Genomic DNA, 22,386 nt, shown 5'->3' with positions numbered 1-22,386 from the left:
TGTCCTCAAAGTTGATGTGTTAGAAGCAGGAAAAAATGGACAAGCGTAAGGATTTGAGTGAGTTTGACAAGGGCCAAATTGTGATGGCTAGACCACTGGATCAGAGCATCTCAAAAACTGTAGCTCTTGTGGGGTGTTCCCGGTCTGCAGTGGTCAGTATCTATCAAAAGTGGCCCAAGGAAGGAACAGTAGTGAACCAGTGACAGGGTCATGGGCGGCCAAGGTTCACTGATGCACGTGGAGAGTGAAGGCTGGACCGTGTGATCTGATCCAACAGACGAGTTACTGTTGCTCAAATTGCTGAAGAAGTTAATGCTGGTTCTGATAGAAAGGTGTCAGAATACACAGTGCTTCAGTTTGTTGTTTTTTGGCAGCAAAAGGGGGACCAACACTATATTAAGCAGGTGGTCATAATGTTATCGGTGTATAAGCACTGTTGAACCATACAACATTAAATCAGTTGCTTCAGTTCAATAAGGTGTTAAACATTTTTGTTGTTGTTGTTTTGCTTTTGTTATCTGGTACTGTAGGGATGTTTGTGTTTAATAAAGCATATGTGTGCTTATAAAGGTTGTTTTCCACTCTTACCAGTCCCCACCAGAGTGCATCAGCATAGGTATCAAAGTCCTGGGCAGGTGTTGGGGTGCCATCTTCATCATTGGGTAGCGTCATCAAGACAACATCCTTCTCCACAAGATAGACCAGGAAGGAGGACAGGATAAGAGACAGGAAGCCAATGTACCATGCAGTGATCAGCTCCTGAAACACACAGACACACATGGACAGCCAATCAATTGTCTCCTGGTCCCTTTCTTAATCATTTTTAAAGAAACTTATGCAAAGTAAAGTATACTGTATGTCATAATTTGCATTATCATTTTAATTGTAATCTGAAATCTTCCGTTTGTAGGTTAGCCTTTAGACTGCACAAAGATAATACAGGAAATATGTGACAACTGTTGGCAAATGGTAGCACCATTTTAGTGGGAGTGATTAGACATTTCCATGTAATGAATTTTGCAAGGATGTTTCCATAGATATGAACATATCAAGCTTCACAGAAGGATATGGACTGGAACAAGCAACACTAGAATACCATTCTGAATTGTGAATTTAGAAGAAGTGTGTGTGTGTGTGTGTGTGTGTGTATGTGTGTGTGTGTGTGTTTGTGTGTGTGTGTTTACCTTGCTGTGAGCATATATTGCAGACCCCAGTAGTTTCCAGGTGCCACCTCGCCTGTCCATGCGTAGCATACGCAGAATCTGCAGAAAGCGCAGACTCCGAAGAGATGTAGCCAAAACATTTCCCTGGTTTCCTAAAGCAACTACCGGCACTGACGCTATCAGCACAAAGATATCTGTACAAACACACAACACCTCTTCTTTATTAATGAGGGAAAGTGCAAGTATGTGTTGCATCAAGGGCTGCATAACTAATGTTACTAGTCACACATTTAAAAATCTTCGCTATTTTTATGCAGTTTTAATTAGTTTTTTTATAGCAAAGACCACATCAAACTGCATATTAAATAACAGCCAAGCTACAAATTATACTGCCATCTTCAATTTTTTAATCAGTGAATCATATTACACTATTAAGGGCATATGCCAGTTCTTAAACTTCATGCAGGTGTACTAAACAGCAGCTAGGGTTAGGGATTATAACTGCGGAACTGAGACATGGATATTGGAAGACTGTGATAACCGAGCTCTCCTCATAGCTTATAACTGACCTTCTCTGGATGAAGAATGCTATCCTACGTTCTTATGTCTACAGATGTACGCTTTTATACAGCACTGATCATGATGGTAAATACAACAACAACAAATCTGAATAGATATGAAAGTGACAAAGTTCCATTAAAATAAGTCAAATAAATACTCTGGAATTTTTACAAATAACCAAAGTCTGCATTTCTATAGTCTGTCTCCTGGGTAGTCAACAAGCTCCTCACAACAGTGACTACAACATCTATTAATCGAATAATCAACAAGTCTATGCAACCCCTAAAATGTACATTAAGAATAATGGCATGAAAAATAATTTATTTCAGTCAGGTCAAGTCAATTTACTTTTCTAGGTCCTAGTCCTCACTTGTGTAATGTTCATGATGTAAAATAAATAAATAAATAAATGAAGCAAAAACTGAAAAGCTTTTTCTTGAAGGGCTTGAAATCAGCAACAGATTTATTTATAGATCATTTTGCAACAGTATTCCTGTAGACCTAAGTACAGTATTACATAATGTGTGTGTCAGTGTGTGTCTGTGACACTTGCCCAGTATACACAGTGGTTTGCGAGCGAATTTGAGACGTCCTCTCCAACCCTTATATCTACAACGGCATCCTGCTGCCCAGATCCTGAGCACAAACTCACTCCCAAAAATAAAAATAGTGAATGTCTCCTACAGGGAGAGTGAGAGATGTGAGATAGAGAGAAGAGAAAACAGAAAATATTTAATAAAAGTGTCCTTTTTTTTACCAGCATCCCACACACATAACACATAACTATGTATTTCTTAACTCTCAACTGTGTGTGTGTGTGTGTGTGTGTGTCATAAGGATTCACCTCCTGGACTAAACTTTCCTTTCCAGAGGTGTAACAATCTATAATTAGTTTTGGTATACCTTAAGCCTAAACCGTGTTGACTACACACTTGCCTACATTGTTACTGAACACACAAGGTACTGCATATATACACAAATACTTACAAGTTCACATGTGCACACTTACCAGAACCACCAGCCAGTGACCTGAGTCATCTTCATACTCTTTAAACGTTGTTAGAATCGCCAAAATGAGACACGCCAGAACTATCAAAAACCTAAAAACAAGGAATAAAATGTGCCATAAGTTTAAACTATATCATTTTTTGTTTCAATAATGAACATAGCACAAATGACCCATTTTGTTCAGAAATCTTTCTGTAGAATCAGTTGTTTTTGTAGAAGATTTAGGATCTGTTTTGAAATGCAAGTACAGCCATCCCCTTAGCGCTCCCTCCAGCATCTCACCCACAAAACAGATGAAGGTTTACTGCTAAGTCTGCCTAGCCAACACCATAAAAAAAAGAGAAACCCTATAAATTGACAACAACTTTCTGGCAGCAGAGTGCAAGAAAGTACAAAACTATATTTACAGGACTAAATATGTAGCTACATGTACTGTGTACTACTATAGAAGTAAAAATGAGTGGGGTGGGGGTTACAGTTTTACTGTTTTAGCTTAAAATAGGACTTCTTTTGGTTTCAGGGAAAAAAGAAAGTAGTGGCTGATTATAAGGGTCAGATAATCAAGTATGCATGATGTTACATGGGAAGGCTGAGTTCATTTAAATTATTGTTGAGTACTTTAACTCAGAGCAAGATGTTTCAAAGTGTACCAGTTCTCCCCAACTTAAGTGACTATTATGCTTATATGAAACATTATTAGCACTTGATAAATACTTATTCTCAAATATGATTTGAATCAGCACTTGAATAGATCTCTCCCTGAATAAGAATCAGCATCACACGCTGGTCATCACTGCCCATGCACAGTCTAGGGGAATGCATAAGGGAGTGATACAAACCATCTCTACTAACATGTCCGTAAAGTATATAAGGAGGTAGATTGGTAGGTTACATATGAACCTGTTGTTCTATAAATAAATGGAAGCCACCTGGGTGTTAAGCCCTTGAGTTAATGAGGATGAACAAGCAAGGACAAGCGTGATAAAGCAGGAGCCTTTTATAGGCTTCACACGTCAAGTCATGGTCACACCATGACTACTGCTATTAGCACTCAGTCAGAGCACATGGGAAATGTCCACTAGTTCCAGAAAGAAACCACTGTGGAGATCCTGATCTTAGTTGGAGAACCAACTGCAACTACTGTGTTATTATAATATAGTCAGAGTAAGGTCACATACAGTATAATCTGACAGCATTTTCCCAGAATAACAGGCAAGCTACAGTATCGAACTGCAAAACATAAAGCATCATACTGTTCTTTACTGGTTGAATGTGGATGGCCCACTTTATTTGCTTTTCTCCCATTTTCAGTGTCTGTGATGCATTGGAAATTCACCCAATATTACAAAAAAGCTGAAGCAACACTTACGTATAACTGATTTACATATTCCTTCAGAAGTAAGTAACCTTCCTGCTTCCAATGTGTGATTCATTTGCATGTAAAATACTAATACTGACTAACTCTAAATGGAAACCATAACAGACTAAGCCAGATGGGGGAGCTGTTCTGTCGAACTGAAATGCGTGAGGTAATAATTATTTCCTCCTTTTGCTCTGTAACTCACACTTCATCCCCCTTCTTCTTCTTCTTCTTCTCTGAAACAGCATGCACTTTAAGAAGTGTAAGAGAGCTGCAATCCCTGAGAGATTTGCTAACAAGCAATTTGCACCAATGAAGAAATGCAGAGTCAGCATGACGTCAAATCAACACGCACACACATGCGCATGTTACAGGCAAATAACGCTCATGTGACTGAAGACTGGACACAAATCACGTCAGCCCGCAGTGACCTTGTCTTTACAAGTACATGTGAAAGACATACACAGACACACACACACAGGCAAATCCTACTCATGTTACTGGACACATGTAATGGAACAAATAAGCTGCCAAAAAATGGAACATGGCAGCACTTAACTGATGACAATACATCTGAAATACAAAACGTGAATCATAATTACTGCACTCACACACAGCAGCGAAAAGACAGAAAACTGTCATGCCATACATAAGTGTACATGGCTCTACCACAGCTGTAGCTCGTGGTTCTGGTTTTCATGTGGAATTAGTCCAGCTTCAGCCTTTTGATTTGACCAGCTCTGAGGAACAAAAGTGCCCCAATGTCCATTCCAAACCCATGCAGCGTAGCTCAATAATCAATAAAACACTCAAAATACGTTTCTTAAAAACTGTGAACTTCAACATCATGAAAGCCTTGCATCCTAAAGAGATACCATATTATTTCCTAATAACATAATCAATAAAGAATAGCTATAAGAATAAATAAACCAATTAATTGAGGGGAAGCACATTGTAGTAGCATACAGAGGTATGTTGAGATGAGAACGTAAATAATCTAATGCACAAATTCCCAATTCCCGGACAAAATGTGGCTGCAGTTCAAAAGAGCTTAACCGTGTGAAATCTTGGATCTGCCAACAGTGAGTCACCACAGAGTCACAAACCTTACCAGGGAGTTCCACCGACCTCTAAAAGCAGAGAACTTCAACAAGTGTCAAACAAGGGCGTTGCAACACATAGGCTCAAATTGTATGGCCTGTACATGGCTGTGAATATTTTTTAATGCATCCATATACACTTCCATTTAACAAGTCAAGACATTAGAACAGGACCACTGCAACCGTGACAAGGACAAAGCAATTACTGACTGAATTAAGAATTGAGATGACTGACTGAATGAATGAATGATATATTCCTTTACGCATAGCCTTGACTTAATGTTAACAACTCACTTGCTTTTTGTATACTTCCCAATTACAATCACATTCACATTTAAATGTAACTGGGTCAAATGCACACACACACTATCTCAAGCCGTGATCTCTAACTACTGGTGATGCACATTAGCTCTCACAGCTAATTAACGTGATTAGGTGATTATGCATTTGGGCATTAGAATGTGATTGCAGTTGTTACAGCATCCTTCTTAATGTTCATGTGCAGGAACAAACAGGAAAATGTGCATAAAAATATGTGCAAACAATAAATAAAAAGAAACATTTCACTTCTAGAAACATCTGAATTACAAAAGAGCATCGTCACTATTGATTAAGGATGATGACCATTATGAATGTATTATTTGGATTGAACAGATTGTGTGTTCTAAATGAATACAAATACAAAAGTACATTTTTTTTTTACAAAGCTTTACATTGAGAATATAGGTGTGCATCAGGACTGGGATCTAAAAGAATAAAAAAAAATGTCAAAGTGAATTAATTTCATAAAACTCACTTTTAGTCAAAACCATGTTTTTCATCTTTGGCTGTTTATTTTAAGAATTCAGCCACACAATGAAACATGAAACATAATAGCTGCTTACTCAGGCACATTAGACAGAGGATAGAATGTTTGCCAGAAACAACAGGGCATCAGAATCACGAGTTAAATATATGAACTGCAAATTGTTGTCACAATTTGGAATGAAATATGACTTCTTTTTGTGGCAGCCCTGTGTTTAATCACATATCTGTGTATCTAGGGCATAGTAGCGTGGTTAACATAAAACAAAATTTAATAAGGAGTAAACCACATCCATTTGCAGTTTTAATTCAAATGTGAATACAAAAAAAATATTTGGTGCATAAAACTGAATAAAAACTGAAAGTTGCTTTTTAATTTTACATGTCAGAAGGGGAAAATAAATGACTGGGATTTTCATTATCTATTGTACTACTTAAAAAAAAAGCTATTTGCACTTGCAGCAAGTTTTCTTAACAGAACTCATATAATGCATATAAAAAAATTACGCAGGCATTATTCACTAGCCAATTCTCCCCTATCACATGACAGTTACCAGACCAGCTGGAAAGGGTGAAGGCTAAACATAATGTGCTTCCTTCAAGACCTATGAAGCAAACCAGTGCATCTGTTCAAAATGCTGACCATAGGGCAGTGAATCACACTTGGAAGAAAGTGAAATCTGCCCTGTTCTGTATACATGAGTACACAGTCACCTGTGGCTGGCTAGTACCATTCTGGTTGATGGGGGATCTGGATTACACACTCCATCAACTCCTACACTGAGAGCATGTCCAATTTTGTTCTCTTGTCCATCAATGGCTGATGCGATCATTTGTCCATAGCACCATTTTGGAGACCCTTCATTCACTTATCTTCGGTAATGGTGTTAGGGTCCATAGCATCCTGTAAAGCACTGGGCTCAAGGTAAGAGAATTCTCACTGAATGGGATGCCAGTACATTTACACTCACTGAGTCACACCTAGGGCAAATTTAGCATAGCCAATTCAAATTCAAATTAAAAAATGTATTTCTCATACACAGTATGGAATGTAGTGAAATGTTTTTTTATGACTGTCTGTGTATAAAAATAGAAATAGAGTCATAAACAAAGAAAAACTGAATCAAAACATTTTGCCTGTGTTTGCTGTCAAGGAGTGAAAGCACTTCCCTGACTGAAACAGCTGTTGCTGTTGATGGACTGCCGGTTAGGGAGATCAGTGCAGATGGTATGTTCAGCTCATCACACCACGCTCTGGAGAGCTCACCCTGGTGGCTCTCAATGTTGCAAGCGTAGAAGGTCCTTAGTACCTGAGAGGGCAGTTTCATGGTCAGAGCAGTTGTGAGGCCAGCAGACCTCACCAGCACCATCTTGAATCCAATACACTTATTTTTATGCTTTTGGACTGTGTGAGCAAACCAGAAAACCTGGAGTAAACCCACATGATCATGAAATGAAACACAGCCAGTAACCCAAGCTTAGAATCAATTCCAGGCCCCTGGTGCTGTAAGGCAATGCTACCCACTACACCACTGTGCCACCCATTAGCACAGCATTTTAAGAATTACTGGAAAATAAAACGTACAGGTATGTTTCCTTGTCAACCATCTTGGGGACAGAAGTAGGTCTCTAATTTGTAATATGAGAAGAATCAGTGGTAAAGGCAGAAAGGCATAATGTAGTGAGGCTGATAGCCAGCAAAACCTGTCCCAAAAGGCTATGCAGTTCTACTTGTGAGAACCACAAGCTGAACATGAGTTGACTTAATGTTAGGAAAAGGTCAAGCTGCATCTTTCCAAACATGGGACTAGAACTTGATGAGTTCTCAGAACTGGTCAATTAAAGCTGGTTGATATGTTCTGACCTCACACTACCGTCATGCCCCTGTGGCACCACATTACTCCCAGACAGTGAGGGAGACATCTGTAGTGACTCTCTTCAATGTACATAGACCATGTAGACCTCTTGCATTAGGAAAGTCAAGTTACAGCCTATGCCCCACTAGCTCAAACAATGATATATCTTTGCCTGTGGTATTTGTGGTCTATCTAGTTCCACACACGATGAATTGTGTCTCCTATTTCATGTCAGCCAGCTCTTCTCTGACTTCACTGTAAGATTGAGTGCCATGAAGCGAGCAACAAGGGTGGACAAGGGTACTGAATGGTAGAACTTTAAATTAGAACCCCGACCAAGCAAGGTAAATCTCAAAAAGTGTCTGTGTTCTGCATTGATGGGAATTTATGGGAATATCTATGAGAAATATCTTCCTATAGAAATTATAGAAGTAGAACCTTGTACTGAATGGTGAAGTCCACCTTTTAAGTCATGCTTCTGTATAAGTTGGAACAAAAAATAGCAGCTGACAATAGGTGCGTTTACATGGACACTTTTTAATCAGATCGGACTGAATTCAATCAGATTGACGAATCTGATCGCAGCGTTTACATGAATGCGGTATAAAGTAATCAGATTGTTATGCGCGTTCACATGACACATGATTAGAATCGGATTAGATCTTTTGACATGCGCACAGTCCACGAAAACATCCGTACGTCATACGTCATTCGTATCAACGTCTGTACGTCATACGTCATTGCACATGCGCAGAACTTTCCAGGAACATATTCCATCGGATTAAGTGTTTACATGTCCTCTCAATCGGACTAAAAATGGTTTAAACCACCCCTTACCATCCGATTGAAATTTTAATCGGATGTGGCAAATTCCATCCGAATTGACGTGTTTACATGACACTTTTTTAATCTGATTGTGCTTCTAGTCTTGTTGCGATCGGATTACAAGTGTCCATGTAAACGCACCTAATGAGATCTTATATAAGTGAGTCCTTGAATATAGAGAATAGTGGCTGAAAATTATCATGAGGATCTACTGATATGAAGTAGTTGTTGCCCAAATTAGCCAAGTTTTGAATAGTTTTATGTAGATATTTCACTCAAATATTCTACCAGTATGTAGCCAAATACCTGCTAGTCAGTTGAAAAGCAGTACTGTGGAAATGCAGTGGAAGAAAACTGACCTGGCAGGGACAATGATTGTTAAACTGTGGGAAAACAAGTGCCACCCTGGTGTTGTTGTGTTAGAAATCCAGAGTACATTGCAGGCTCAGCAGTGTGGCAAGTGAAACAACTTGACCATGCTAGCAGTGCTCATTCACAGGTCTAAATGGGGTAGATGTAGGGAAGTGTGAAGTAAACCATGAGCAAAAAATGTGTAGAAGAACGACCAGACACAGCTTGGAGAATATAAAGAAACCTGTCTCAAATTCAGGCCCAGTAATTGGTAAATAGAAAAAGAATGACCCAGTAAAAAGAGAAGACAACTCTTACACTATATTGTATGATAACAGCTAACTTAGTATGCTCTAGCTAACTTACTGCCCCTTGTGGTTAGGAGGTGTGAAAATCAACCTTCATCAAATGGTGACCAGCAACAGTTTTTAACCCCACAGTAAGATTTTATGTCATAGTGAAATTTTTTTCACCTGGTAATTACACCTGTTTGTGGGTCTTCCCTAATCTGTTCCTGCAACATTAAAAACATACACTTGTATAGAAAGTCTTTGTATGCTGTTGAATTATGAAATGAAAATGAAATGAAACAGCATTTATTTGTCACATATACATTACAGCACAGTGAAATTCTTTCTTCGCATATCCCATCCTTGGAGGTTGGGGTCAGCCATGATACAGCACCCCTGGAGCAGAGAGGGTTAAGGGCCTTGCTCAAGGGCCCAACAGTGGCAACTTGGCAGTGCTGGGGCTTGAACCCCTGATCTTCTGGTCAACGACCCAGAGCCTTAACCACTTGAGCCACCACTGCCCCTATTACAATATTTCTACAATAATTACAATATCTCTTCACTGTAACTAGAGGCCCAAACCTGTTTCAGCATGGCAATACCCCTGTACCCAAAGAATGGTCCAAGTGTGGTCCAAGGTTTGCCCAGATTAGAGTGAAAAACTCAAGTGATCTGCACACACCCACAGCTTTGGGATTAACTGGAACACAAACTGTGCAGCAGGCCTTCTCATCTGACATCACTGCTTCACTAAGACTTTTATGGCCGAATGGGCAAATCTCCACAGCTACTTTCCAAAACCTTTTGGAATGCCTTCCCAGAGACATGGAGGTTATTATGACAGCAAACGGACTAAATCTAAAATGGAGTGTGCAGAAAGCACACATGGGTGTGTTAGAGAGGTGTCCACAATCTTCTTGCCGAAGATCGTATTTATTATTGCATATATTTTAAGGGAACCTTAACATAAAGCATTACAATAAAACTAAAAAAGGATTTATATTTCAAATACATCTTTATTTCCCTCTACAGTCAAAATTCTGTGAATTCTGTGATTCTACACCACTCTGTGAGTTATATCCTTTTATCTGTAAAAGGAGTAAAATCCTCAAAGAATTCATCAAAGGCTAGACTTCAGAGTAGCTCCTCATTTGTGATTTTACTGTAAATTTGTGCAAATAACTCATATGTGTTGCCATGGTGAAATGAGATGCAGTATAGTAGCTAAAAGAAAGGTAAAATAGACTGGTCTTTCTCCAGAATTTCATTAACTCATAATGCAGTCTAACCCTCACTGTGTCTGGAGACAATACAGCAACTCTAAGCTACAAATGTTAATGTCCACTAGTTATCATAGTCCCTATGTTTTCCTGGTTCTGCCTGTACTTTGCCTTTTAGGCTAATTGTTTTGGAATTATAATATGGATTTGCTTATGCTAATAAATACTTTGTGCTAATGCTGCCTATAGAATGCCAGAATTTACATTTCACTGTCTCTAACTGTCATCCATATGTTGAGTACAGTTTATTTATTTATAACATTTTAACTTGAACACCACTGTAAAACACCCAGGAGAATAAGATTTCATTGACATCTCTCTCTCTCTCTCAAGGATGAGTAATTGAATGCATGCATTGCTGTCATTTACTGTCAGTAGCATTTACTGTATCTGTAGAATGTTTATGTTAGTGATATAAGGACATGGCTGTATATACACTGTCAGTGTGTAGTAGTGACACTGGAAGCTGCTCCACATTCTTATAGGACAGGTTGGTTTTATGCACACCTTGATTTGACCTCCAAAAGCTACTCTGTTAATGTTGAGCTGTGATTAATTCCATTGTGAACTCGTAACAACTTAGAGGTCAAATAGAGTCCAGTTTTACAAAAGCCAGACTCACACATACACACACACACACACACACACACACACACAAACAGAATACATAAAAAGGGTTTGTTTGTCTGGTTTAAACTGTGGCAATTGGCTTTCATACTTCATACAACATGCACAAACCTTTAACACCAAAGGTGCTGCACTTTGCAAAATTTTCACACACAAAACAAATGAGCACACATTCACTCTAAGCAGACCATTTAGCTTAGAAAAAAAGAGCGAGCTCTTAAGCACTTAAGGTACCATTAGAGGTTATTAAAGAGGTGAAAGCTAAAAGCACCTGTATATGTTTCAGATGATTTCCAGGAAGTGCATCTGTGTGTGATTGTGTGTGAGGAAATATTTAAATATTTCTTAGCAAATGACTGTATGTTAATGTGCATTTATTTACATTCACATGTGAACTATTTAATGTAGAATGTACAGATAACTCTTATTACTGTAGATAATTACTTAAATATGGTCATTTTCAACACCCAAGCTTTTTGATTTATATTTATCAAACAATCGCAAGCCTTGACTAAGCTTTACTACACCTACTACTACCAAGCTCTAGTAATCGCATTGTTTATTCAAACCGAGCGTTTCAGATTTACCTGATTTACCTAATGGTTGATCAGGTTATGTAGAAAATGAATTAACAGAATTTTTTCTGATATAAATAGCCAATGTTTGTATTTTGAAAATACTTTCTAATGTGATGAATTATTTTACTGACAGAAAAGTATGTGTAGAGTAAGAAATGTTGGATTGCTTTTCTTTATTCATTCTAGGTATGAAGAAACTCAAAATCTTTGCTAAAATTAGCAGAGTAACTCCTCTTAAATTTGATGCCAGTGAATTGGTATTTATTTCCCGATTCATTCTTCACGGATTCCTTCTGCTCTTACATTTTTTGGCAAGAATTCGGAACCTCTCTCTGAAACCTTTATGTTTTACTTCAGTGACATTTGTGTAAAATTGTGTTGTCATGTTACCCTAAGACTCTCATTACCAGTTCGGTTTCATACTAGCAATAATTTTGCTAGCTGAAAAGATCCCATGGCCACATATCTAGGATCAAACATTGAAAGGGCAAAAATTGATGTGAATTTATAATGAGATTTGTGCCACTTAAATCTAGCCATGATTTAAAGCAAGAACAGAAAAGGACAAATATGAAGTGAGAAAGCTACTGCACACAGTGCTAGTTGAATACACTGGAGATTTAAATAACTGAAGCACAACATCCTAACTATACAATCCTGTCTTTTCTGTTTAGTGACTATAACAGAGTTAGGATTGCATTAGAATATAACTGTATAAAAGTAAAGAATAGACACGTGCTTAAAAGCCTTGTAAAATGAACCAAATTAATGAATTTAATGACAAAACATATTGGCAGCTCAGCTTTTGAGTTTTGCTTATAATTTTTTTTTACTGTAGTAGCTGTACATATGACTGATTCTGAAATGACTCCCTTTGCTCCTTTGTGGCTTGAAATAATGCTGTAAAATAAAATATATATTAAATTAAGCACACACACACACACACACACACACAAACACGCACACACAGAAGTTGAAAGATCTTGTAATTGTCAGATGTTATGAATTATAAGAAAAAATAATAAGAAGAAATGACACTCATCTTTATACAGTCTAAATTTCTGCAGATTAAAAGAACAGTGTTCCACAATACACAATCTGTTAATTTATTTCTTTGCTCTCACTTCTCCCTCTGCAGCCACTGTGTATGTGTGTGTGTGTGTGTGTGTGATATATGTCTGTTCTTATCTAGTAGACTTATCAAGTGGGTTGTGGAATTCAATAACATGTCCCATTCAGTGTGAAAGCTTCTATTACAGCTCATACTAAACACATTTAATGCAGATACAGTACCCCTGCATAGTTTCTATGGTAACACTGAAAAACAAGGGTGAAGTTAGCATTCAAACAAACAGGCAGAAATATGCTGCATCTCTCTCTCTCCCCCTGTGTGTGTGTGTGCGTGTGTGTGTGTGTGTGTGTGTGTTTGTGTATTTGTGTAGAGCACTTGGGAGTGTTGGGCAATCACAGTAGTCTGAGTTATATACACATACAAACACACACACCTGCACTGACATCATTATCATGATGCACAATGATAAAATCATACTCTAAACATTTAGTGTAAGGAATACTAGTCTCCTTCTTTCAGCTTCAGCACGGAGTAAGAGAATTTATGGGATTTAAGCTACAAAGCATAACCGAGTTTGGCCAAAAATTACACATCTCACTTAGACACATACATAATAAATTATCGGAATATTAGACATATGTTATATATATATTCTATCCAATATCACCAGAGACACATTCACATCTCTTTGTGTAGGTTGAATGATTTTGATCTCTTTTAGTGGAAGATCTAATTTGGAACAGTTGCTCAGCAACAGACAACTCTTTGCTGCATATCACTGTACTATCCTTCCAAAGCAAAACACACACACACACACACACATTTTAGTAGCACACAGTGCAGAGACACAAATTCATAAACACCTCAATTTTATGTGTCCTCATGACCACGTATGTTTGTCAAAGGGCACTGGAGCAGCCCTCCTCCACTCCAAATGGAAATGTTACCGTGGCAACATGTCACATGATTTGACTCCAGAAGCATGAACAACTACAGTGTGTGTGTGTGTATGTGTGTGTCTGAGAGAGAGAGAGAGAGAGAGAGAGAGATTGGGAGGTCAAAGTGTAAGGCTGTTAGAGTCGATCCAGTGATCTGTATCACATTTCTGATTAAAAACAGGTCCTGTAGAACAGATTGTGAGTAACTTTAGGCATACAGACACATACATATCTCAGGCTGTTTTTTTTGGGAGTATGCTGTTCCTCATTCACAGTTCTTATCACAACGTGATGCTGCAACATGAAAATACCCATGCCATGCCAAGTCACACACTGGGTCAGTCAGGGGTAAGGAACCACCATGTGGCTTGTGAATGCTAGGTAATGTCATTTTAAATTAGAAAAAACTAAGAAGTTCCCTACTGTTATTATAGACTCTAAATGTATGCATGTGTTGACTTGGCATGTTTGCACCTAGGGTGTTTGTAATTAGCCCATTTCCCAACAGTGCAATATTATTATCAGTACTTGGAAATAGCGTACACTATCCTTCCAATGACCCCTCACACACCACAGGATATTGAATGCCCCACAACTGACTTCCACACATGAATTTCGATAGTTTTTAATATCTGAGAAATTTTAGATCCTTTGCAGGGACAATTCTTTAAGTTAAAAGCAGATATTACAAAGAAGCTGCATGTTAGATCTATTTTAACTGGTATTGCAACATACTGTATACCATGCCTACAGCAAATACCTTTTCTGAATGAGAGGAAAGTTAAAACTAAATAACAGTTCCACATCAATGTATCTGATCCTACTCTTGCTCTGTTACCATTCCACTAAATAGCAGTAAGTAAACATGGATTTTAACATCAGTTTTTGGTATTAGAGTGGCATGAAACTAAATACTCATTCATGCACCTACACATACAGTATATTTTAGAGCGGAGGGTTTCTCCTATACATTCAGTTCCAGCAGTGAAGCAAGCAAAAAGGGTATGAGGGTGATCTGACATCTTCAACTTAACTCATATGCCTTTGGTTTATTAATGAGTAGACTATTCATGTGTCTTTGTAAAGGGAGCGTGAGTGTTTGAAGTAGAATTTGTTATACAAATGCTGACATATTGGGTGACCTTTAACAAAATTTTAAGTTATGGAATCAAACATTTATGAAAGCATTTATCGAACAGTTGGCCCGCTGTGTATGCCATTCCTATTCACAGCTTCTCTGCTGATTATTACAATAACTACAGTACTGTCCCTGCTATCCATATGATATGACTGTCTCACCATTTCATTTGTTTCATTTCATTCATTCATTCATTCATTCATTCATTCCTCTTAATTGCATTATCCAGGTCAGAGCTGCAGTGGAACTGGTGAATATCACAGGAACACTGGGCACTAGGCAGGGACACACCCCGGAAGATTGTACATTGCTAGGCACCATGCACACACAAATTAGCACACTCATTCACAGCTAGGACCAGTTTAGAATAGCCAATCCACCTACTGAAAACACCAAAATAGGACAAACTAGCAGAACCTGTGAAAGAGAAGGAGAAATTGGAATGCACTCAAAACACTGGTGATATCCTAATCTGCCAAGATTGGTGCCACTGGCAAATGCTGGGAAAAAATTAAATGTTTAAAATTATGAAAGTTTGAAAATTTTGTAAGGAGAGTATGTACCACAATAAAAATAGGACAGTCAGGAACCACTGGGACAGTTCCCTGCCAGACCACTGGAGATGGTGCTGGCAGGTGAATCTCTGGAGCCTGCTTTGTTGTGTGTTTTCCCCATGTACTTTGTGCCACACCCTTGCCATTGTTCTTATTTCCCACCATGTCACCTTTTCCCTATTAGAACTAATGTTCTGCCCTATATATAGGAACCCTTTTGTACCTGTCTTTGTTGGTCATCGTTGCTGTTGTTGTTGTTGTTTGTTCATTCATATGTTTGTTTGCTCATTTGTTTTAAAGTCCAGGCTTGGTAATGTCCTGGTGACCATGCTCACTTCATGTTTCTGTAACCGTGTTTAGTTTGCTCCATGTCTTGTGTTTTATGTTATTAAAGCAGTGCTTTTTTTAAAAATCCTGCGTATGGGTCTGACTCCATGGCATGCGGGTGTACTTGGCGACCAAGGACCTCCGGGTTCAAGCCCCGCTTTGGGTGGGGGTGCACGGACATTACAAGGTTAAACTGTTCTTTTAAACTCAAATAAATATAATTACTACATGCTACATACTACATTTGCCTATAGAACTGTTCTGAAAACAAAGCACTACAGATCCCCAAGGTGAATAAATATCGTAACTTATTGTTTTTATCTTTTATATTCTTAACAAAAAAGTAGTGTGTACATACACAGCTATTTAAGAAAAAGGAACAGTTTCTACATTTTAAACCATAAATGCACTTCAGATTTGCATGGAATATATAGTATATAATCCTCTCTGAAATTATTGGAACAGCAAGGCCAATTTGTGTTGGAGATCAAAAGATGAATATCAGATGATAAGTCAGAATTTCAGCTTTCATTTCTGATACTTACATCTAGGTGAGAACATGGCACCTTCGGCAGCAGATCACCCAATTCTAAGGCGAGCAAAAGTACAGGCATAGATAGACTTGAAGTAAGTAACACTTAATATTTGGTTGCATTTCCTTTTCTTGCATTAACTTCACAAAGCTGGTGACCCTCTGACATAGCCAGACTGTTGCATTTCTCTTATTTCATATGCATAATTGTACCAAATATTCTTACAGTTCTTGTTTTGTTTTAGGGGTTTCTCGCTTAAGTCTCCACTTCACGAGATGGTGACTGACTTGGACATTCTAAAACATTCCACCTTTTTCCACCTTTTCCTTTTGGGATGGTAGTGTGCATTTCTCTGGAAATTGGCAGACAATCTTTCTCTAGACATCTGAATTAATTCTGCTGCTGTAAAATTGTGCATTATGTAATAAATAAAGTTTAGTGAGCCTGTTATAGAAGCAGCCATGCAAGGCTCTCAACATTTCTGTCACCAACTGCCATGGTTTTCCTTGGCTAATCAATGGTTCATTAGCTCCAAATGGTTTGTTTTTCTCCCATAGGCAGCTCTCTGGTCTTCAAGTTGGTTTATCCTTTTTAACAACAAATGCAGTCTTCACTGGTAAAATCCAGGGCTCAAACCAAGAGACATTCAAAGCTATCTATTGTTTATACAATCAAACTAACAGAGCACAGGAACAGGTAACACCTGTCTGTCATGTGTTCCAATAGTTCTGAGCAGCAACAACTGCTTCACTGATGTCATGGCTGAGGTCCTGTCTTCTTGGCATGATGTAAACACACATATAAATACTCCAGAACACCAAAGCTAAAACATTTCTGTAGGTACATAATAGAAATGAAAATAACATTAAAGTAAATGGTAGAATTATGACATTGTCTTATTATTATTATTTTCTGTGTTTAGAAAATGTTTTACCTTCCATGGTTAATACAAGAAAATGGTGTGCTAATGTAATGTTTATTATTGTTATTATTATTATTATTAGTAGTAGTAGTAGTAGTAGTAGTATTTTATTGTTTTAAGGAATTAGAATGTAACATTTAAATAATGTTTTCCCCTGTTTTGTACTATTTTCTCAGGTTGCATGTAAGTTGTTTGCCCAAAAAATAGTCAAAAAAAATTTACCTATGCAAATAGGTAAAAGCATTCTATTGCATACTTACTGCAGTGATTAATTAATTTTTAGCTGGCAGCAAGTTAATTAACTGTTAATTAACTGATTCAGTGAGTAGCTTTTCATTTCTTAAACAACCATGTCAGAAGACATATCATGTGCTTATGAAAGGATGTTACTCTGTTTCAGAAGGGTCAAATTATTGATCTGCATCAAGGAGAAACTACTAAGACTGGGTTATGAACTGTCCAAAGCATTAACAAAACCTGGAAGGATAGTGGTTAACCATCATCTTCTAGAAAAAATGTGTCCAGAAAAAAATCTGATCGGAGATCATTTAAACTTTGGGTGAAATCAAAACAACAATAGTGTAACTCCTGGCTATGTTTAATAGTGAAAGTAAGATCATTTCCACATGTACAATGCGAAGAGAACTCAAGGGATTGGGTCTTAACAGCTGTATAGCCTTAAGATAACCATTTATCAGTGAGGCTAATGAGAAAAAAGCCTTCAATTTGCTAGGAAGTATAAAGATTGGACTCTGGAGCAATGGAAAAAGGTCATGTGGTCTGATGAGTCCAGATTTACCCTGTTCTAGAGTGATGGGTCTTCAGGGTAAGAAGAGAGGTGGATGTAGTGATGCATCCATTATGTCTAGTGCCTACTGTACAAGCCAGTGGAGGCATTGTTATGATCTTGGGTTGCTTCAGTCAGGTCTAGGCTCAACAAAATTTTTGTGCCCCAAAGCATGAGGTCAGGTGATTACCTAAATATACTGAATGACCAGGTTTTTCCATCAATGGATTTTTTCTTTCCTGATGGCAATGGCATCTTGGCATCTTTCCAAGATGACAATGCCAGGATTATTGGGCTCAAATTGTAAAAAGAGTTGTTCAGGGAACATGAGACATCATTTTCACACAATGGCCACCAGAGAGTCCAGACCTTAACCCAAGTGAGAATCGTTGGGATGTGCTGGAGAAGGAGCAGAAAGACTCTCCCATCATCAATACAAGATATTGCTGAGAAATTAATGCAACTCTAAATGAAAGTAAATGTCATAACATTGCATTCGCTTATTGAAATGATGCCATGGCAAATGTGTGCCATAATCAAAGAAAAAGATGGTCCAATGACATATCTGTGTGTGTGACTTTTTCTTAGCCAGGCAGTGTATTTTGTATATGGATATCCTGTATGTTTAAACGATAAATGAAACTCATTAACAATAACTAAAGTGTTACTGTGCTGTTTTTTAATAAAGCAGTTAATGAAGATGTGCAACAGTATTATATGTTGTATTTTTTTAATGATCTTCATTATTTAAAAGAATGTATTACAAACAAATTTGTAAAATATGACAATGGAGAATCTGTTACTGATTGATATATTACAGCCTTATACTTTTGTAGGTTATTTTTAGTCTATTTCTCTCTTTAGACCGTAACTAGTTAATTAAAAATAACAGTCCAACCCTTTGCTTCTGTGAGACACAAATATTTATATTTTAGATACTGAGGTATTAGAATAGATTGCAGTACATTAGGTAGTCCAAGAGTAATGTATGGCTTTGCTACTGGAAGTTGTAGTAATTATAAAAAAGCGATAGTTATCTATTAGTTCTACAAGAGAAATGTAAGACTGAGTAGTTCTTTCTTAAGTTTCAGTTAACCTCTGCTACATACTTATTGATTAATTAACTAGTAGTTCTAAGTGTTTTATAGTTATTATATAGTGTTAAGAAAGAACTACTAATTTGATCCTTTTTAGTTCCTACATAGTTACCTATGAGTTGAACAATATTCTAACATGTTACCAAGTTATTACTGTGAGACAGTGAGACAGACAGACAGACAGACAGACAGACAGACAGACAGATAGATAGATAGATAGATAGATAGATAGATAGATAGATAGATAGATAGATAGATAGATAGATAGATAGATAGATAGATAGATAGATAGAGAGAGAGAGAGAGAGAGAGAGAGAGAGAGATGAGGGGGAGGGTCAGAGAGGCGTAAAAATACTAATGAGGAAAGGAACAGCTGGTAAAACAGCTAATATAATATTTGGATGTCATTTATTTACATGTGATTGCTAGCTAGTAACTTTCACTTATAAAGAAGTTGTCTAATTGTGCATTACTACTAGGTTCATGGAAGTGGAAACATTTACATGATTCTCCTTATCTCCATATTTTCTGGATATTGTGAAGTACATTACCAAGAACACCAAACACAGTAAGATTGCTCATGAAAGAGTAACATGGGCTTCTGTGTCAACTAATCAGAATAGCCTTTGAATCAATTTTCAGTTTCAAGTGTATAGCCATTACAGTATAATCAAATATTCTACAGCAATCTACATTACTCAATGATAAAGAGCATTAACTAGCATTCTAATAAATTACAAACAGAAAATGTAGATTATATGCTGAGTTCACTAGCCATATAAGATATCATGTGATCTTTAGTGAGTGCTCTTACAGTGTAGCTGGGTTCATTTGTCCTCAAACATTACAGATGTTTATGCAGTCAGATGTTTATGGGGTGTATTAGTGTGTTAAACGTGCTACCATAACAAAAATGCTACAGTGTTCATTTGGAAAATCCCAAATTAACATCATAGAATCAGTTTTATATTCTGTATATTAACCACATTTGTGCTGAATTAATAAAGAAACTGTGTTTATATAAAGAAGACCATCTCTTAGCTGTAGTTGTTCATAGTAACTGTTCTATAAAAAAATATCTTTGCAAATCCATTAACAAATTCTTTAGCCACATAGCTAATGCTGCTTTTGTAAAACTCACTGACACATGGTATCTCTACACAGTGGGAATGAATGCGCTTTTACCAACCAATTCCATTACCACAGAGTACACTTCACACACACATGGACACACACACACACACACACACATTCAGCATTTCATTATCAATAATTTACATTAATAAAGAGAGAATTAACCTCAGCTAAGATTGGTTAAAAGGGTCATTGGAAATCTGAAGACCACGCAAACAGTCTGTACAAAAATCCCAGAGACCACAATCTGGGGTGTGAAGGGAAATAAACAAAATGAACAACAGCATGTTTCCTCCTAAAGACCCTATGTCCACATGTGTTAATGTAGAAGTAGTTAAATAGTGTGTTTTAGACTCAGGGTCAAATCATCTTAAAATCATCTGTTCTCTCGTCCGTTGTAATGAAGCACTTCTAATTAACCAGAGCAAACATGCATTTAGGCTCCCCGTGTGGGTGTTTGTGTGTGTGCATTTATTGAAAGGATCACTTACATAATTTCTTTTTTTATGCTTTTGGCCCTTTATAGCATATTAATGCCCACTAATTGAATATTCTCTCTCTCTCTCTCTCTCTCTCTCTCTCTCTCTCTGCCATGTATATATACGTAAAAGGCGATGTTTGCTCAGGTTTTCATTTCAGCACCATGGACAGCAATTAGAGTACATTATACAGTACGTTAGATTAGTTATTAAGATGATATTGAGAGGTCAGGCTCATCTTGCATTTACTTTCCATTTTAGCTTAAATTTAAGTGTTATATTAAGCATGTTGCCCCAGTCCGCGTACAGCAAGTGTATACACAAATAGACTATATCTAGAACAACGAGTTCTTCAGTTTGTCCCTCTTATTGAACCTTTAATGGTTCAATGTAGATATTTACAGGTTTCCTTTTTATAAAAGGTTAAAATGTGTAAAATTCCTTTAGAATATAGAGTTGAAACTTTAAAAGCATTAAATTACAGGAAGATATTTCACACCTCTAAACCTTTAATAAAGATATGAGCTCTGTGGGAGTTCAGTAGCAGGACAGCGCACAGAAAACCTGGATGTACACAAGAAGGGTGTGCACCTATGGTATAATACTATCTACCCTTTTCTCGCTTAATCAAGTTACATGATATAGTTTTAAGGTGAAAAAAGGTGTGTGTGTGTGTGTGTGTGTGTGTGTGTGTGTGTGCGCGCGCGCGCTTCGGGCATTGAGAGTGCTTACACAAACGCGTGGTAGAGAAGAGCCCATCCCCGCGGTCTCTCCAGGGCATCGTAGATGAGATTCTGGATGCGCCTTTTCCGGATGTTGTTCCTCTTCACGGGCCGCGTGTAGCCGATAGGCGTCTTGGCCAAAAGGCCAAAGTTCTGCGAACCACGTTTAAATTCCGCTTGCCTGGCCGAGGTGGCGAGCAGCAGCGCGCCGTCCCGCTCGTGGCTTGTGCATGTCTCGAGCTCCCCGGCCACCGCGTCTTTCCGCCGCTCGCGTGAGTCCTGGGCGCCGTTAGCGCCATTTCTCGACCTGAGCCCCATGTTCACTGCTGTCGAGCGTCGGCGGCGCGCGTATGCAAGTGCATGATGAGGCGCATGCCATGATCTGAGCAGGAGGGCGCGAGCCCCTTTATTTGCGGTTGGTCATTCCAGGATCTTGATTGAGGAGAGATGAGTGATGCGTATCTGCTGAGGACAGAAAGCGAACGCCTGTCACACACACACATACACAGATAAACAGAGAGACGGCGCTGAGGGGAAAAAATCACAACACAATATCACACCACATTCGCGAGACAGAAATGCAACAAAGAGAAAAGAAGAACTCACACACGGCCACAAGGAACAATGAGCCGAACGCGTAGACAAAGATCAGTGTCACGAATATTCACTACCAACACGTAATACACAAAGACGCACGCTATACACACTACCGAGATGAAAACGCGACGGCTCCCGACTAAGCATGTCTCTTGAATTTCACCTCCGTTACGCGCCACTAGTGCTGAAACACACGCACGACACGGAGGGAGCTGTGGGAGAGGCGCGAGACACAGAATATCACGTGACACTCTTCTGACGTACGCCTCTATGTAGTCCGAGC

The 22,386-nt window shown here is 38.1% G+C and overlaps 1 protein-coding gene across 5 annotated transcripts in view; it reads right to left on the bottom strand.

Moving 5' to 3' along the window:
• Positions 1-22,364, bottom strand: part of kcnq3 (potassium voltage-gated channel, KQT-like subfamily, member 3) — a 37,958-nt gene extending 15,594 nt beyond the window's left edge. The window contains exons 1-6 of one of the 5 annotated variants that reach the window (XM_058419072.1): positions 22,217-22,364; positions 21,517-21,968; positions 2,734-2,824; positions 2,278-2,404; positions 1,185-1,357; positions 589-759 (exon numbers count right to left, since the gene is read on the bottom strand). In XM_058419072.1, the coding sequence (XP_058275055.1) occupies positions 589-759; positions 1,185-1,357; positions 2,278-2,404; positions 2,734-2,824; positions 21,517-21,824 (870 nt within the window). In that variant the 5' untranslated portion in view covers positions 21,825-21,968; positions 22,217-22,364. Of the gene's footprint in view, positions 1-588; positions 760-1,184; positions 1,358-2,277; positions 2,405-2,733; positions 2,825-21,516; positions 21,993-22,112 lie in introns of all 5 variants that reach the window. The other 4 variants (XM_058419071.1, XM_058419069.1, XM_058419070.1 and 1 more) reach the window with 4 other exon arrangements.
• Positions 22,365-22,386: the final 22 nt, after the last annotated feature.

This window comes from Hemibagrus wyckioides, linkage group LG20 (genome assembly GCF_019097595.1).
Source record: "Hemibagrus wyckioides isolate EC202008001 linkage group LG20, SWU_Hwy_1.0, whole genome shotgun sequence".
Classification (NCBI taxonomy): domain Eukaryota; kingdom Metazoa; phylum Chordata; class Actinopteri; order Siluriformes; family Bagridae; genus Hemibagrus; species Hemibagrus wyckioides.
The sequence above is the reverse complement of the archived record's forward strand: the minus strand, read 5'-3'. Positions and strand labels throughout refer to the sequence as shown.